We start from the raw sequence: 18,365 nt of genomic DNA on the forward strand, positions 1-18,365 counted from the left end.
TGGCCAGGATGCCGGGGTTACACCCCTACTCTTTCGAAAGACATCCTGGGATTTTTAATGACCACAGAGAGTCAGGACCTCGGTTTAACGTCTCATCCGAAGGACGGTGCTCTTTGGCAGTATAGTGTCCCCGTCACTACACTGGGGCGTTAGGACCCACACAGACCACAGGGTGAGCGCCCCCTGCTGGCCTCACTAACACCTCTACCAGCAGCAACCTGGATTTCCCAGGAGTCTCCCATCCAGGTACTAACCAGGCTCAGCCCCGCTTCGCTTCAGTGGGCAACCGATCTTGGGCTACAGGGTGATATGACTGCTGAGCTACACAGGGACCGTGAAGACACCTAATTAAACATAAAAACAGCCCTCATAATAATCACAAATTTACATTTCTATAAATCTGTTTTTATGAATGAATGGCTTGCTCTAACTGTTGCTCTGGTCTTCGTCAACAACACGCACTTGCACCCCCTGCTGGTGAGGGCGACTAACAGCAGATGGAGAGTATGCTCGGTAATCTACTGCTTTTCCTGCAGTTTCTGGATGTCAATGTTGAATTTACTGTTGAATTTGAACCACTGAATTTGTGGAAGCGAATTTGTAAAGCTATATAAAATGGACCGAAAATTGCCTGTTGAATATTATAGGTTGTATTTTTAAACAGTTTGAATATTTTGGAAGTGAAATATGAAAGGTGAATATAGATTATTGAATTTGTATTAATAAAAATGTGTTTGAAATGTTTTAAATTGAAATATTCACAGCTTAAATATACAACCATGTTGAATTTCAGCCCATAAAAATGCAAGCCCTAAAAATACAATACATTAAAGGGCACCTATTATGACATTTAAAATGTTCCTAAAGTTGTTTTGGGAGTTCCCAACAACAGTTTTACATGCATGCAATGACAAAAAACACTTTTGTTGTCGTATAATATGCATTTATTTTTACCTGATTTGCTCACCGACTCCCAAATGATTCGTTCAACGACTCATTTTTCCAAACCCCTCCTTTGCGCGACGCTAATCTGCGTTGATTGGTCAGATGACCCAGTCAGTTGTGATTGGTATACTCTGTGCAGAGATTGTCGGAAACTACCCATAACGAGCATAGCCCAGAGTTCATATTGTAAAAGCACAATCAGTCTTTGTTTGCATTAGCCCGATGCATAAACATAACGTTTTTACAAAACAAAAAAAATGCAGTTACGTTACTACGAGGTATTACTCTATTCTTTAAGACAACTCCGAAAACAACGACAAACACTTCACATCTCAATACAATTGTCATTGAAGACCTAGAAGCTAAACGGTGCTTACACAACAAACAAAATAATTATTAAGCATGCTACATAAAACATAAAAGCAACAATTATTAATAACACTTACAGGTTGTGATACGGAGGAGGAAGCTGATAGCCTCCTTGGGCAGATGAAAAAAGTTGGCTTTTGAGTCGCACTCATAGACTGTAAAAAAATAAGTCGCACTTCAGAACAGCGTCTCGTCGCCATGATGTTTTCAAGTTTTCCCTGCTGGCCTTGGAGCGCAATAAGTGGGCGTGTCGTATTCAAATAACTTGACAAGTTGACGTCATCTAGTCAGAGAAAAAGCTTCGGTCTTCTAACGATTCATAAAAATGACTCCGAGTCGACTCTTACTTTTGTAAGACAATAACTTTATATACGGTGCACTTTCATATTTCAAACTTTGCAGGATGTTTTTGTTCACTTAGATCTATGTTACACACTACATGAAAGGTAAATTTCAAAATTCCATAATAGGTGCCCTTTAAAATGCAAGCATGGTTAATGCAATGCATATTTTTTTCAAGTAGTGCAATTCAACAGGCTTTTTATTTCAAAAACATTTGGCATTATTTTACTTCCATAAAACTGCCCCAGTGCTGACCCTGACAGAAGGACAATGCTTTGACCCAGTGCTCAAACAGTCAGTGATGCCAGAACGAGTTTTCGAAGGAAGGTTGGCTAGTACAGTATGTTAGTTTAAAGGCCTGACTCATTAATATTAATTTGTTTATGTTAATGTTGCCAGACTGTCCAGTAGTCCGACTAATTAAAATTCATGAGTCAAGCCTTCACCTTGTTATTTATTCATAAATTAATGTGCAGATACACTTGAGTTGTGCATAGATGTTCTACGCTGGCTTAATATTGAGATACAATATTAGATCAGCATTAGAGGTTTTCTTGTTTTGATAAACTGTCAAAGCATTAATCCAGAAATCAGGTCTGTAACTTACCATGTCAATTTTATAAAGTTTCATTAATTTTTCATTTGTCACTCTTTCAGGTTCAGAGATTTTGTAGATCAGTGGATATTTACGCAGACCAGACGCCTGTATTTTTTTCTTTCTTTTTTTTCACTTTCTTAGTTCAGTACAGGCCAACAGAACATTTTAATGTCAGTCATATAAATTCATTTAAGTTGTTGGGCCAGGCTCACCTGGGGCAGTTTTAAAAGGCATTTGGCACTTGTAGAAGAAAACCTCTCATGTTATATTTTGAATAACCTTGAGCAATAGAATAAGTTAGCATGTCCCAAATACGTCAAATCGAGAGTGGCTCCCTTGACATTTGCGTTACAGGATTTCGCTCTGTTTCTGGAGCCTGTCTCATGCCTCAGTGTCTCCAGCTCACTGTAGGACAGAAAGGATTTAGTTGTGGTGACATTTCTATTGTTCAGCTGCTTTTCCAATGGTAATTCTCCATTCCCCCTCAAAGAGGATTCTCTGAAATGGTTTGCATTGGAACGAGACAATAACAGTAAGAGATGAAGGGAGATGAGAGGAACGATATTATGAGAATGGATGAAGATGAAATTCATTTCTACGTATTTCTCTAATGCTTTCTGTTGCTCTATATTTCCATGTAGAGAGCTATATTTTGTATTTCCACCTCTCTTATCTATAAAACAAAGACTCAAGCAGATGTCCAGCTCTGCTTTGATTCTCTCTCTATGAAGCGAACAATGTCTGATCATAAGAGAGACATTGATGTTAGAGAAGCGAACAGTGCCCTTGCTACCAGCAGATGGACAGACAGCTATTCCTGCTCAGTCTTTGCAAATTCTGGACGCTTCAGCCAGTGTGTGAACTATTTGCATATTCACTCAGTCCTGAATATCAGACAGTTAGAAGATAAATATTTGACTGCCATACATTTATTGATTTCTGTTGTTCTATTATGTTTTTTTTGGGGGGGGGGGGGGGATTATTGATATGATAATATGCACTGTGAATGATCTGGGGAGATGTTGGAAGTGGAATATGACTGTGTCAGCTTGGCAGATTTGCATTTCTGGTAGTTCTGTCATTTTTTATGTATCTTTTTAAAATGTATTAATTGTAAACCGTAAAAAAAAAAAAAAAAGGTTTGTAAAAATGTACTGACCCCAAACTTTTGCACGGTCTGTATAACGTTTGCACAAATGTGAATACTTCTGGCTTAACTTTAATTCTCTGTGATATTTCTCTACATTTCTTTATTGTTTATGTTAGTATAATTTACTGTTTTATTATTTGACGTAACATGCAGTTTTGGGTTCAGGGTCCTGTAAGGTTCCTAATGGTTTGTTAGCTTTCTAAAGCTCTGTTGCAGTGGGTTTGAGTCTGGCCCTGCAGTGTGTTGTTAATCACTAGGCCTCAGGCAGCCATCTCACACGCAGCATGTGTATGGATAGAGGAAAAGACTATGTCACTGTCTTAACCAGCCACAAACAATCCCCAAACAAACAGATAGATAGATTATTTGAGTTTAAAGGCTCTGAGGGAAATAGGACGCAGTCACACACACACACACACGAACACACAAGTCAGTGAGTACAAAGCAGTTCTTGTTCACAGTGGTGGCTCCTAATTATCTTCCGTCAGAGGAAATTGGGCTCCCTTAGAGAAACACTTTTTTTTTCTTTTCTTTTTTTCAATTAGCTGGTCATGTATGGATGACTTCATTGGCACCTTGCTGCCAGTAATATTCACACCCTCCACACAGTTAATGCCAGAAAAATGCCACGGAGAGCATGATCAAGACATAACTGACCCTCATTAGAGCCCAAAATGAAGTTGAGGACTGATAATGTTCACACAGAGCCTTTCATTTTTCCACTTGTTTGAAAAGGATGAGGAATAAGCAATGAAATTTAATTGAATGAGGATACAAAATCAGTTAAATTACCATTCATTCATGTGTCTTTTTACAAAACACAGCAAGCATTTGTTTTTATAGATCAATCTTATATTATTATACCATCTTAAACCATCAGCTTATACCACACAGTAGTTCCAGTAAATTACTGTCAAATTAACAGAACAACTTTTCCAATAAATACACAAATGTGTTGTTCACACAAGCATTAGCATTCCGTCTTTTTACCAGTTACCATTCACACATCAGTTCCAAGGGTCCCGAAGGGTTCCACATATTTAAACGCTTTTTCTTAAAGGGGGGGTACAATGGTGTTTCATGTATTCAGAGTTGTTTACAGTGTTAAATAGATGGATTCTCATGCTAATAATGGCCAAAGTTTGAAAAGTTATTTTGAACGAATAACAGAGAATTTCTGTGCTGAAAATCATACTTCCGGGTTGCAACACGTTTCGGCTGGTTTTTTTCTATCGTAGATCTAATGACGTAGACCAGAGTGGAACTCCTTATATGAGCATTGCTCTCGGAAAAGCGCGTTCACGCACACGTCGACCAGAGGAGAGAAAGACCGCGCTTATCGACGCGCTACTACCGGAAATCATCATCAGCAGCGCTAAATAGGAATGGTTGATGTCAAGAATATCTCCAAAAAAGTGTGTTTTGGGATGTGAGGGAGGGAAGTTTACCTTGTTCAGCTTCCCAAAGAACCCAGTGTTACTGGAACAGTGGATGCAGTTTGTATTTCCGGGACAGCAAAGGAGTTCGGCAAGTGCGGTTTTGTGTTCTGGTCATTTCAGTGACGAATGTTTTATTAACAAGGCCCAGGCCGTCGCTGGATTTGCAAACCGGTTGCAATTAAAACCTGGCGCGGTCCCAGTCATAAAACACCCCATTCATGTAAGTACAACGGTATCACGCGCTCCCGCTTGACTCTATAGCTCCGCCCACGCCCAGAATCAAGGACCTCGGCTTTTTCCGGATAGAATCGGAAAGCTGTATTTTTATTTTATAAATATGATGAAACTAAAGACTTTTTGGAGATATGAAGGACACACTATTACTCTATAGGTACTCAAGATTAACATGAGATTGACTGAAACTAAGTATTTTACCCCCCCTTTAATGCTTTAATTTTTTTTTATTCATGCCTTAAAATAGCTTGAATAAGTCTACACCCTTGCTTCATTTAGTATACATAGACCCATGAATATGCAAATTAGCCCCACCTCCACTCAATCACATGAGCTCAGAAAGCTGATCCACTCGGTTAACTTTACTGTAGTAGACACTGCACAATGGCCAGTGGAAATACTGGTTTAATTCAGCCATATATGTTTGAGCCAGAAACTGATTCAGAAGAAGTGGAAGAGTGAAATATACTGGCTCGTATAAGTGGATGTATCAGAATGGTAATGTGTTTTATATTTCGCTCTCTACAACATCGAACATATAACAGTAATTAATATTATTAACCTTTTGCTTGACTACTTTATCAAACAGCTAATAATGTGTTATGTTACACAAACCATGTTCCCATTCGCCACCTCAAAGTCAAGACAGCTGTCTTCTAAAAATCAGCATCCTTAGAAACGCTTTGAACAACTTGAAACATCAGTGGAGAAAGGCAAATAGCTATCATAACATCGTAATATACTTCATATAGGCTACATAATTCACCCACTATATTGCTAAATGTACCTGGTTTTTCATATCAACAGAAACCTTTACAGAGATAACATGGCTTCTCTTTGAGACTCCCCTGCTTCAGAGCAGTTAATAACAAGAAGGTTTGCGACGTAAGAAACGCCTGCGATTTCAAACCGCGTTTTTGAGACTGCGTCTTTGGTTCACTGGAGTTTTAAGGAGAAAATACTCAGCAATGGTGTTGACTTATGAATTTGCACATGGTTTGTCTTAAAGCACATTTAAAAAAGCACATAGACATATAAACAACATTAAAAACTGATTTTCACCACAAGGGGTCTTTAAGGGAAGTCAGTCCATTCGGCAGCCATCTTGGAAGCATTCAGCTCATGCCTACTTGAATGAGTAAAGTTGGTCAAAGTTTCGTCCAAATTATGTTTCAGTAACGTTCTCTTATTGTTTCTTTTTGTCTCTTCCTTCTTCTCTATATCTGTCTATATAGCCACAGCTTCCTGTAACTGCAAGCCAACGTTGGAGGTTTAACGCTTAATGTAAAAAAAAACCACACACCCCTCCTCCCTGCCTCAAAGCTCCTCATACTGCATCGGCATGGCGATGAGCAGTGATCCTGGTTGCATGGGGTTGGACCTTGACCCAGACTCTTCCCCGACTGCTGAAATGACTGACAAGATGTCCGCAATGTCCCTAAGGTCTGATCCCACCTCCAGTGTAGTGAAGAATGGGACCGGTGTGAAGAAAGCGCTGCCCAAGAGGCCACACCTGTCAGGCAGGAAGATGTCATTGCAGGAGAGAGGGACGTACGTATCTTCTGGCGACGGGGCTGAGCGCTACTCCCGAATAGCTAGACAGCCAACCATCGAGTCCAGACGAGTGTCCATCTCAGACTCGCAGGTGAGAGACATTTAAATATTGCCATGGAATTGCAATGGTTGTGTATGAAATATTATGCATCTGATCGTTACATTTACTTTTTTAGGACTTGATAGATTGTTTTGATGACCGATATCTTCAGGGTGGCCAAAGGCCGATATAAACACTTAATAAATAAACATTTACATTTTTACTTTAGATAACAACTTAGTGATTCTGTAATCCTATTGTAGTATGTTTTGCAAAAAAAGAAATAGTTAAAACATGACAAAAAAAAGGTAAATTGTACAGTGGTGAAAAAAAGAAAGTAAATGGTAAAAGAAATGGCAAATGGTGGAAAGTATATAAAGTAAGTCTGCACAGTGAAATCATATTTTCTCAACAACAACAAAAAACTAATTCTGTTTTTACATACAAAACACAGTGAATATGACATAGCGGTCAACTTTTAGCTGACATGAAACCTGAACATATACTGATGTATGCAAATGAGATCTGAAAGCAAGATTTTGTGTAGAATGAATTAAATCTCGACCTGTTCTTCAAACAGAGTTATCATATATGGCTTAAGGTTTGTTGCTCGTGTTTCTTCAGTGACAGCAGATTTGTGCACAGATGGAACCGATTTCTTAAAGTTTTGTACGGTTCTTGGAATTCAATATTTACTAGATAATCAAAGACATGTTTACCCTAAATGATATTGTCTATTTGGTGAAAGCCGATGGTATACTGTATGAGAAATCAGGTTACATCTGACTGTCTTTCTAGTATGAAATCCTCTCTTACATAGCATGAAGTGTGTGTGTGTGTGTGTGTGTGTGTGTGTGTGTGTGTGTGTGTGTGTGTGTGTGTGTGTGTATGTGTGTGTGTGTGTGTGTGTGTATTTGAAGCAAAACTAATTTCCTGTGCTGTGATTAGTGTCCAGGACAGGTCATGTGGTGACCCATAGCCTTACTTCTAATAAGGCTTAAAAAAAAAAAAAAAGCCCTTCTCATAAAAACCGGCTCCTATTAAAGAATGTCTTTGTTCTGACCTGTAAAGGTGGTCTGTGTGTGTTTGGCTGTTGTAATGTGTGTGTGGCCCCGTTCCTTCCTGGATATATGTTTGTGAGTGTTAATTTGGCTTAAGCCTGTCTGAAGAATGAGACGCTGCTCTGAGAGGAGCATCAGCTGGTCGGGTTCTCCTCATCTGCTCTCACACTTCTCCAGTGATAGCCGCAGAGTAACTCTAAAGCTATGTAGTTTGAATCATTTTGATGTTCATACTGGAGTATTTGCAGTATTTTATTTACTAAAACTGTTAATATTTACAAATCAAACTCCTCCAGTTGAGTCAGTAAGTGAGCTCCACTGGAGGAGTCCTATTTGTAAATAAGTTATGATACATAACTGTATAACATTAACAAACTGGAGTAAAGCATTTATTTGTCATTTTGAAAGTGTACTGCTTTAAACCCAGTCTGACCATATACGTCTGACTTTTCGCCCCCTTGGAATTATAAGGTTCTATCTGACATTTTTGTAAAAATTGAGTTATTCACATATTCTTATTCTGTGACCACTTCTTTACATTATGTGATGTTTTTTTTTAAGTTTTTTATTTTTAACTTTTTATTTAGAAAAGAAAAAGGTTATTTCAGTCGAATGGAATGCAAAAACTTTAAAGCTCAATATCTCAAAACCAGTCAGAATGCAGATAGAACCTTATAATTCCAAGGTGGCGTTTTGTGTAGTCAGACTAACAGACTATAGATGTTGTGATTGTACTGTATCTTGGCTTCATCCAGTGTGCATACAGACAGTTACTGGCCTCAGCTGGAAAGTTTCAGTGTCCATTCATTGTAATTGGATGGAAAAGGGCAACATTTTTAGTTTGTTATTAAAAATTGCATTTGGTGTTCCACAGAAAAAAAGAGTGTCATGGTGTTGGAACGATTATGACAGAATTTAGTTTCTGGATGAACTAATCCTTTAAACCAGCCTAGACTGATTAAGTTGGTGTTCAACTTATTTAGCTTATCAACCTAATCTTTCAAACTGACTAAATGATAAGTGCACAACACCCCTCTAAAATTAGCGACCCAGTCCAATTTGTCCAGAATGGAAGACCTGTGAATCAGTTTAGGCTGGTTAGGGTGTTTTTCTCAGAAGAGCAAAAAAGAGAGAAAGAGAGTCATTAATTAATATATGTAGTACAATAAGTGGTCAGATCATGACCTTGCGGTCACCAAGTGTGCTTTTAACAATGATAAAGTCATTTTCAGTCTTTGTATGGAGGAATCATTAAAGTATGAAATATCATCAAATACACTGTTTATGGAAAAGTCAATTTGTGGACCACTGCAGGTTAGTGGTAAAATCTTTATGAATTATTTTATTCTTTAATAGAAGATGACAAAGCATTCAGACTGGAAGCATGGAATTTCGCAAGAATAAAATATACATTTAGAGGCAAGTTCATTTAATCATGGATTCATGGAGATTAATCGGGACAAAACAAATCATGAGTAATCTTATATAATTATTTTAATTATGATTTTCATTTCTCACAAAAAAATAATTTGACAGCTGTATTATAAGTGAAAGAATGTGTAATGAGCAATTGAGCACACATTCTTATGAAGAATAAGAAGAAATCAAACATTATTGTGTTTTCTAAGGATCTTCATGTGAGTCTCTGATGTGATCACAGGTAGTTAGAGGAAGCCTCATACAGTACAGCATATCTTTCCCACATTCTTGCATGTTCTGCCATGATGTACATTAGTGCTTGTGAGATGGTTGTCACTGGTGGACAAGGGCCTTCACATCCATTGATTTATTGTTCTGTAGAGAAAATTATATTACTATGAGTTTCGTTATCTTCACAATTAGTTATTTGGTTAACTGGATGCTGCATCTTGAGGGAATTGCATCTCATTCTCTAACTGTGTATACACTCATATGTGTACATAAAACATGTTTAGGAACTTTTTCATGCATAAATCATGACCAATAAGTAATTGCGGATAAAATGTACACTACAGTTCAAAAGATTTGGGTCACTCACACACATTAATATCGTGGAATAGTAGAACACTTTTAAGTAATTGTTTTCTATTTCAATATGTTTTAAAATATAAATTATGACAAAGCTGAATTTTCAGGAGCCATTACAGTCTTCATTGTCACATGAAATCCTTTAGGAATAATTCTAATATGCTGATTTGGTGTGAAAACTGTTGTAGCCTACTATTTATATTTTATTATGGAAAATGTGATTTTTACGGGATTTGTTAAAGAATAGAAAGTTCAAAGGAACAGCATGTCAAGTGTATGTTCAGTTTTGGGTTTATTCTAGTTCCTGTTTCCTTTGTTCTAATTTTCCTGATGTTAGTTTGTTTCTATGGTTATTGAATTACACAGTTCCTGTTAATTAGCTTCCCATGTGCAGTTAAGCCCTCAGTTCATTCAGTTCTTTTTTCAATGTCATCTATGCTATATGTTGTTATTTTGCTAGGCTTTCTCCTGTGAACTCCTGCAGGTTCTTTTGTTGGATTTGTTGATTTAAAGACTCTTTTTGTTAAATTCTCCATCATTGTGCAGCTGACTCGTGCACTTTAACACAGCCACATCACAAACATGCCACATTACAAACACAACTAAGTGACCCTAGAGTAAATAACTTAAATGGAAATTATGTATTAAGCTAATTACTAACTGTAGGTACACGCCCCTTTAATTGCAATAATCTAGATTCATGGACATTAGATCCGGAGTAAAAACAAACTGATATGTATCTCAAAAGTCTGGGGTATACCTCCTCCTCTCTCTCTCTCTCTCTCTCTCTCTCTCTCTCTCTCTCTCTCTCTCTCTCTCTCTCTCTCTCTCTCTCTCTCTCTCTCTCTCTCTCTCTCTCTCTCTCTCTCTCTCTCTCTCTCTCTCTCTCTCTCTCTCTCTCTCTCTCAGCACGTCACAGCTTGACAATGTGAGGCTGTTTTATGGAGCTCAGAGCAGTCAAAATAATTGACTGTCAGGTTTCATATGGCTGGATATTTCTCTTTGCTTTTGCTCTTTCTCTGTCTCTGTTTCGTTTTTTCCCTTTTTGCCCTTTTCCAGTTTGTTCTCTTGTACTATTGTCTTCACTGACCTTTGTCCATGATGCTCTCATGCCCTTTCTGTAAAATGCTTTGCTCCCTCTCCAGCATTAACCCCAAACACATGCACACAAACCTACACTACTTACGCCCTGTGATCCCAGATGTTATTGTAGTACAACATTTAAATGCACCATACGGTATGACCTTACTTAAACCCAAGATTATCCGGTTTAAAAAGAAAAAAAAGGACCAACCTGGAAAATGTAATTGAAAATGTTTTCCCTCTGTAAAAACATCCGCTATCTCTTTTGAACTTTCTCTAACATAACATACAGTTGACAACAAGAAACTTCCCACATCACTATTCCTCTTTTGTGTGTGTGGATATTTCTACTCTCTTCTTCCTCCAAGTATGAAATTAAATATGGTAAAAGTGTAGGCTACTATGAAAAATGTATGCAATTTGCTTCAAGTAAGGGCTCTATTGTTCTTTACTTTCTAAGCCATGACAATATGAATAAATATTTACTTGAAGCATTTAAAACGATTGATTTTAGTTTTTAAACAATTGATTTTAGTTTTTAGTGTATCATTGTATCAGCCAGGAGTCTAACTTTCCTCTCTTCTGCCCTCACTCCGTCTCTCTCTCTCTACCTCTTCTTATCTCCCCATTCTCTGTAAATAGACAATAAAATGATTACAGCGTATCAAATGATACTTTAGTAAAATCTTTTTGTATATATGTTTCTATTCAAACTCGTCTATCATTACATTCTCAGTGTTGTTCCTCCCCCAGTGAAGTTCTTCCTCTCTCAGCTTCTCATTTTTGCTTTTTCTACAGGCTTTCTTCCTGTTCCTCTCAGTCTTTGCTTTATTCTGTTTGAAATTGCTGAAATGTTGTTGAACAGGGATGTAACCATTGTAAATCCATCTTTCGGTATCAGTTTTAGGACCACATTTTTTCAGTATAGCACAACAGAACAAAGAACCAAAAGAAAATGGCACAGTTTGTTGATGTTTTTAATAATTTATACTAAATCGAATGTTTTTAAAAATAACATGGTCTCTTTTCAGTCTCTTCATAATACTACAACATTTTCAGTACATTCTAGCTAGTAGAAAGCGACAATGTCACATTTCTGTTATTAGGGCAGAATTGTTTGCAGTCGCAATGTTCCTCGCTGTGGGGAAAACTCTGCAGTTCACAATGGACCGAGGTTTCTGATCCAGATAGTGATTGTTTTCCCAACTTGGCTACTTGCAAGTCTTTTTGCACTTGCCAGCTGATTAACATGAAACAATCTGTTTTTGTTTTTAGATTTCAATAATGGTCTTGTTCTGACCCTGGTTGTGGAATGGTTCTGTCATAATTTCATGAATGATAATCCAGAGATAATCTTGATACTTCAGAGCTTGCTGACTCTAGGCTGGTCACCAGAGGCATCATGCTCATACTGTTTTTCTAACGTTATTGGAACGTGTGTTGCGTGATCTACTGCTAAATTCAAATCTGCAGAGACTGATGCGCTCACTTGTCATGTACTGTATGATATGACAACTGTTTAGTGTTTTCAACCATATTATGTTTATTTTAGGTTTCTGACATTTTAATACACGTATTGACAGGGAAAAAACATTAATAGTTTGTCAAATGCGCACTGGTGTCAAGGGAAGCGGCAATAATAATCATTGACAAGTTTTATTGATATAATCACACATTGTCTAGGTATAAAGTTTACTCTATTCTTTTCCCAGTTTACTGACCACTTACTTTCATGTCTTTAGGGAGAAGTGGTGGAATTTACATGTTGTAAATCAGACAAATTCTCTGAATTGCAGCTACACCCGTCGCCGGTTATAAATCAACTAACATGATCATTATAAAGGTGGTTAACCGACAAAATATATTAACTTGCATGTATTTGAGAATCTGAATATCAGATATTTCATTATGTATTTAATAAAAAAGGACAATTAAAATAAAACCAATACATCAGTCAAACGGCGCTATTGTGGCGGTGTTTTTTTTCACGTGACAAGCATTGCCATGGAAATAATAATACATAAAATTGCTAAGCGATCACTAGATTTTCTGCCAATAGTCAATTGTCAGGCAATGGGGAAACTGAGATTGCAGTATTTGCTGTCATAGTCAACCTGGATGCAAAATTATTTTTTAAATCTTTTCTTTTACAGTTTCCATTCTTCCCTGTTGGAATAGGTTATGAAACAAATGCAGAGATTTGTTGTGTCTGCCTGTAGCTGGCTTACATGTTCCCTCTGATGTGCAATATATTAATATAGTGTCACAGCTCCTTTGTGTGTGCAGCTGGTATTGATTCGATTCTCTCTCTGTCTCTGTTCTTTTCTCTCTTCTTTCTCGCTCTCACAATTTCAGGATTGCATCCAGCTTAACCAATACAAGTTACAGAGTGAGATTGGGAAGGTGAGCCCCCCTACATTATTGTCACATTGCATAATTTTGATAATCGATGCATATATAAATCACAATTGTGTTTCATAGCAGACATTTAGACACTGACTCTTTCTGACCCTCAGCACAGTCTCATAGTCTGACTAATCATAATCTATGTGGAGTTTTTTGTCTTATTTCCCATATCCATTTCTTCTATCTTAAAGGGCTCATATGGTGTTGTCAAGTTGGCATACAACGAGGATGATGACAAATATTATGTAAGTACCTTTTAAAATAACAATTATTTTACATTTGGTTGTCCTTGTTGCATCTAGTGCAGTGCTGTAGTCTGGTGGGGTGAGTTGGCCTGTATGGTGATGCTAGTAGTGCCTTAAATATAGTCATGAGGTGTATATTGTGAGTGAGTGAGGATGTAAAATAAAGGTAAGGAAAAATATGCTGAGGAAAAGAGATTGGAAAGAGAAAAAGGCATGACAGAGAGGATGCAGGATAGATTGAATGGTAATGAAAATTAGAGCAGATGGGGGAGGGTTGTGATATAACGGTGATGGCAAGAATGTGCAGCAGTCCTTAATTTTATTTGGAGCGGTTCGTGTCAGCCCACAAACACAATATGCACACAGTAACCGGACAAACACATAGATACTATAGACAGACACAAATTATTTTCATCATTTTCTTCTCATACATATAATTGAATTGGCTGGACAGCAAAGAGCACACAAGCAGAACATGATCCGTTCAATTATGTTTTATTTTATTTATTTAGCAGTTTTTAACTAAAATATGGAAATTGTCCTGCTGTGTAGCTATCGTCATCTTGAACTGAAATACAGAAGCATATCTGTAATGAACAAAATGAATAGAAATAAAATGTAAAAAAAAAGAAAGGAAAAAAACTATTATCACATTGCCCCTAACATATAGATACATCAAAAAGACGTAATAATATTTTGCCACCAAGCCCTGTTTTAGAACCTGACACAAAATACTTGTGATATGGAAAAGTATTTTTAAATGGCATCTTTTCCAGTTTTGCTAATCAGGCCAATAAGTAGGAAGTGAATAAGTCATTTTTCAAGCTTTTACGTCAGGAAGATGGATATTTTCTCTTTCTACTCTTAATTATTTTGTCACATTTATGTATAGCTGTTATCAAAAACTGAGATTTTCAACGTTAATAAGCTTAAAATAAGTTAAAGCTGTGCTTATTTTTGCGGATGCAGGCAGCATATGGGAGCTAACCATCGGAAACCGTGTCAGAATAGCTGAATATTTAGAAATATCCGGCAGTGTGACATAAAATTACTCTACTCAGCATTTTCATGTTGTATTAGAATTGTGTATGCAGGCTCATGATAATGGAGAGACTACGTGGAATGTATGTAAAGGATGTACTATAGATATGGTTAAACAGTTAAGTGTGCAATAAGGAAACACACAGTCTAACCTGTTTACACCTAGTATTAAGATGCATTTTGGTTGATCGGATCACGAGTAGTCAAGGAAGACGCGTATCCTTTTACACCTGGTGTTTTAATCTGTCTTTTGTCCACTTTAAACCACTTCTGTCCAGATTTATTCGAGGGGAGAGCCTATGGTCGGGTAAATGTATGGTATTTTTTAAAGATTTTTCAATCTAATGGACAAAATAAGCTTGCACAATGTACATTTGAACTCGCCCGGAGACATTGGAAAAACATATAGAGAGCGGCAGCTTACATTTCAGCCGTAAGACTATGCTGAACTATGAGTGTGTGTTAAATATCAGGAATGGTGAGAGAATATCGTGTCTGGTTTGTTTTCGTCTTCAAACCAAACTTCAGCCGACAAAGTTAAAATCTCGTCTGGCTAGAGTGCTTCCCTTTATGTTTATGCGTTAAGGCAGTAGCTGGAGAGAGTAGATGGTCTTTTGCGGCTGTTCGAACATATGAGTGTCTACGAAAGCAATCCGGTCAAATGCATTTTGAGTATAGTGGTCGAAAGTGGACAAGCTCAAAATGTTTTAGGACCCGTTTACACCTGTATTTAGCGCCATACATTTGTAATCCGCTCAACCAAAACACATCTTAATACCAGGTGTAAACAGGGCCTAAATGACTCGATTGACATTGTTGTTGGTGTTTTCAGTCTCTGAGATGCCGGATAGACAGGCGCTTGTGTACCACAATCTTTATATTGTATGAGTAGTGCTAAAGCGAATCACATCTATTGAGAGTCTATTCACTGGATGAAAGCACTTTGTTAATGAGAGAGCTCAGATGAGATTGGTTAGACTCCTTCACGCTGAGAAAAAGGCCACAAACACTCAAACTAGCACTTCTCACAACAGGAGAAAAGCACAGCTGAAATCATAACCTTGAGGAGAATGGACTGGATCATCTTCTGTTGGAAAATATATATGAGATATGAAGTGGGAGACTCAACAGTGGGAGGGGGTTCTTGGTTTCCGAGGCATGCACACACTGGAATCGAAATGCATAAATCCAGCATCACATCATGTATCAGCATAAAGGGGGTCTTATTTGGTATTAGGTGTGATCTTTTTGCAGGTCTACTGATCACGTCTGATTATTTTCTTGTCCTCCTCATAGTCATCTGTCATGATAGACAGTTGTGTGTAAGCGAGATATAGCCCCTGGTTTACAGCTACATTCATTAATTCATGCTGTTTGGATATATAACAGCGAGGATGAAAAGAGGACAGGGATCAAATCCCTTCATAAAGGCAGAGTAGAGTGAGAGTGGCCCCGTCTCTGGCCTTTACACTCCACTGACCTCAGAGACTTATGAGCTGGGTATTACCGGTCTTACAATTTCCACACATTCTCTTTTCTCTTTACCGGTAGAATGAATCCTGAAATTAAAACTAATTCTTAATTTAACTCGATGTGTCTTCTCCTGCTCCACGCTTTCAGTCTTTCAGCATATTAGAATGATTTCTGAAGGATCATGTGACTGGAGTAATGACTGTTGAACATTTAGCTTTGCTATCAAAAAAAATAATTATATTTCTAAAAATATTAAAATAATAAAGTTATTTTAAGTTGTAATAATAATTCACAATATTAATGTTTTTTTACTGAATGTTTTATCAAATAAATGCAGATTTATTGAGCATTTTACTTTTTCAAAAACATTTAAAAAAAATCTTACCAACCCAAAACTTTTGAATGGTAGTGTGTGTATGTATCAATTATAAATACATAAATAAATAAATAATAATAATAAATATATATATTGTGGCATTTTCACTTGTGTACCACTGTATTTTTCATAAATACAGTTCCATCACCACCTATAACAAACTTTTTTTAGGTATTGCTTTCCTAGTGGAAAAAACCTACACCAAAATGTATTTTTACAGTAAATAATAAATGATAGCAATAACATCATAAATTCACTACTTTACAATACTAAATTCTGGAGGGGCAGATATACAATGTGTACAATGTATGTTTGTTTATTTTTTTGCTCATTTGTTTCCTCTCGTATATGTATTCTTTTCTTGTTTGTCGTAAACAAGCCTATTTGTCGTCAACAAGCCTATTTGTCTGACACTTGCTTTTTCAAGATCTATATTTGTTTTTTGCTGTTGTTTTCTTTATGTACTTATCTGTGTTGTATTGTATTATTTGCTTAATAAAAATAAAAAAACATTTATTTCATACTAAATATACTACAAATCCAATAAGATATTACTGACCTATCGCTTGAGACGTATTATATAAATATAATTAAACTTTATTTGGAGTTCTTCTTTATTGCAGAATCCACATTTCTTAATATTTCTTAATAAGCCTTAAATGTGTTTAATATCACTATTTGTAAGGATAGTATGTTCTCTGTATAATATCAGTACCTAAAGTATACTTGCAATAGTTCCACTTTAGCACAATCAAATAAGTATGTCTTTAGCTGGACCTCCGCACTATTCCCTGACAACTTAAGTGCATTAAGTACAAAATGATGAATCCAGTTTAGCAGACTTTAAGTATATCAGTTTAGTGTACTAAAAAGTACAATTGCAATATTTTTATTAAGTACATAAATTTGTAAATGTATTTGTAGTTTTCTTAGCATAAAATAAATGTATTTCAAATACATTTTAGTATATTTCTTTTTCACTAGGGTTACTTGCTGATTCATCTCATCGTTTCCCAGTCATTTATATTCGGACGCTTCGGTTCTTTCCATCCCTGCTGCATTCTAACTAGCAATTTTGTTTCATTGTGCTCACCGCTGCCAGGTTCATAAAACATTCATGTTTTCCCCTTCACTCTTTTTGAAATGAGTTATTGAAACTCTTCAGCAATACAGATGTAGATCTCCTCCAGCTGTCCTTCAGACTTTTTCCTGTTGCTAACTGTTATTCATTCACGTCAGAAGTTGTGCATGCTTTCAGTTTTCAGATAAATGTGGCCTTTTTATTGGTGCCGTATGCGTTTTTAAACATTTATTATTTTGAGACATTGGATTTTATAGCATGAAAAATTAAAGGAAAAGACCACAGAGTTTCAACATGTGCTTCGGTTAAATTTTTAATTCTTTCCATGGCAATATGTGAAAGTGTGTCATGAGAAACTCAAGAATGAATTTTGAAATTGTCAGGCACTCACTCATTACGAAACCTCATGTTTTCTGCAGGTGCTATAAGCCCAGTTGAAAAGTAGACAAGACACAGGTGCACAATTCTTCTGTAATGGACATCTTCCATTATAAAAATGACACAGATGACTCAGAATGTGTTTCCCAGGAAGCATGTCTTAAAAGCCCCTGTGTGCCAAAAGCAATTTATTTGATTAACATTTAAATCGCTTACAACGACATCTGATCCAAGCATGAGCGGCTGAATGTTGCTCAACCTTTATTTTCTTCTCTCGAGAAAAAAACGATATAAACTAGTTGATTCACAAACCACAAGCACTTTGGTCTGCGTGCTTCTTATTCTGTCACTCACTGTTTGTGACCAAATTTCCACATTCACTTTAGCAATCACTTGCACAGAAACACTGCTGTGAGGGGAATTTTTAAAGTGTCCCATCAAGGCCAGAAACGAGAAGACTGCAGTTGATTGAACTGTGAAAGCTGTTTGATTAGTGTGTAAATGGAAAAAAAGTCAGTTATGTCACCCACTTTATAGGCTCAG

The 18,365-nt window shown here is 36.8% G+C and overlaps 1 protein-coding gene across 10 annotated transcripts in view; it reads left to right on the forward strand.

Moving 5' to 3' along the window:
• camkk1a (calcium/calmodulin-dependent protein kinase kinase 1, alpha a) overlaps positions 1-18,365 on the forward strand; it is a 96,107-nt gene that overhangs the window by 43,404 nt on the left and 34,338 nt on the right. For all 10 annotated transcript variants that reach the window (XM_079607544.1, XM_079607538.1, XM_079607542.1 and 7 more), the window contains 3 exons: positions 6,313-6,722; positions 13,178-13,225; positions 13,420-13,473. In XM_079607544.1, coding sequence (XP_079463670.1) covers positions 6,420-6,722; positions 13,178-13,225; positions 13,420-13,473 — 405 coding nt within the window. In that variant the 5' untranslated portion in view covers positions 6,313-6,419. The remainder of the gene's footprint in view (positions 1-6,312; positions 6,723-13,177; positions 13,226-13,419; positions 13,474-18,365) is intronic.

The sequence above is a fragment of the Phoxinus phoxinus genome (assembly GCF_949152265.1).
Source record: "Phoxinus phoxinus genome assembly, chromosome: 3".
NCBI lineage: Eukaryota > Metazoa > Chordata > Actinopteri > Cypriniformes > Leuciscidae > Phoxinus > Phoxinus phoxinus.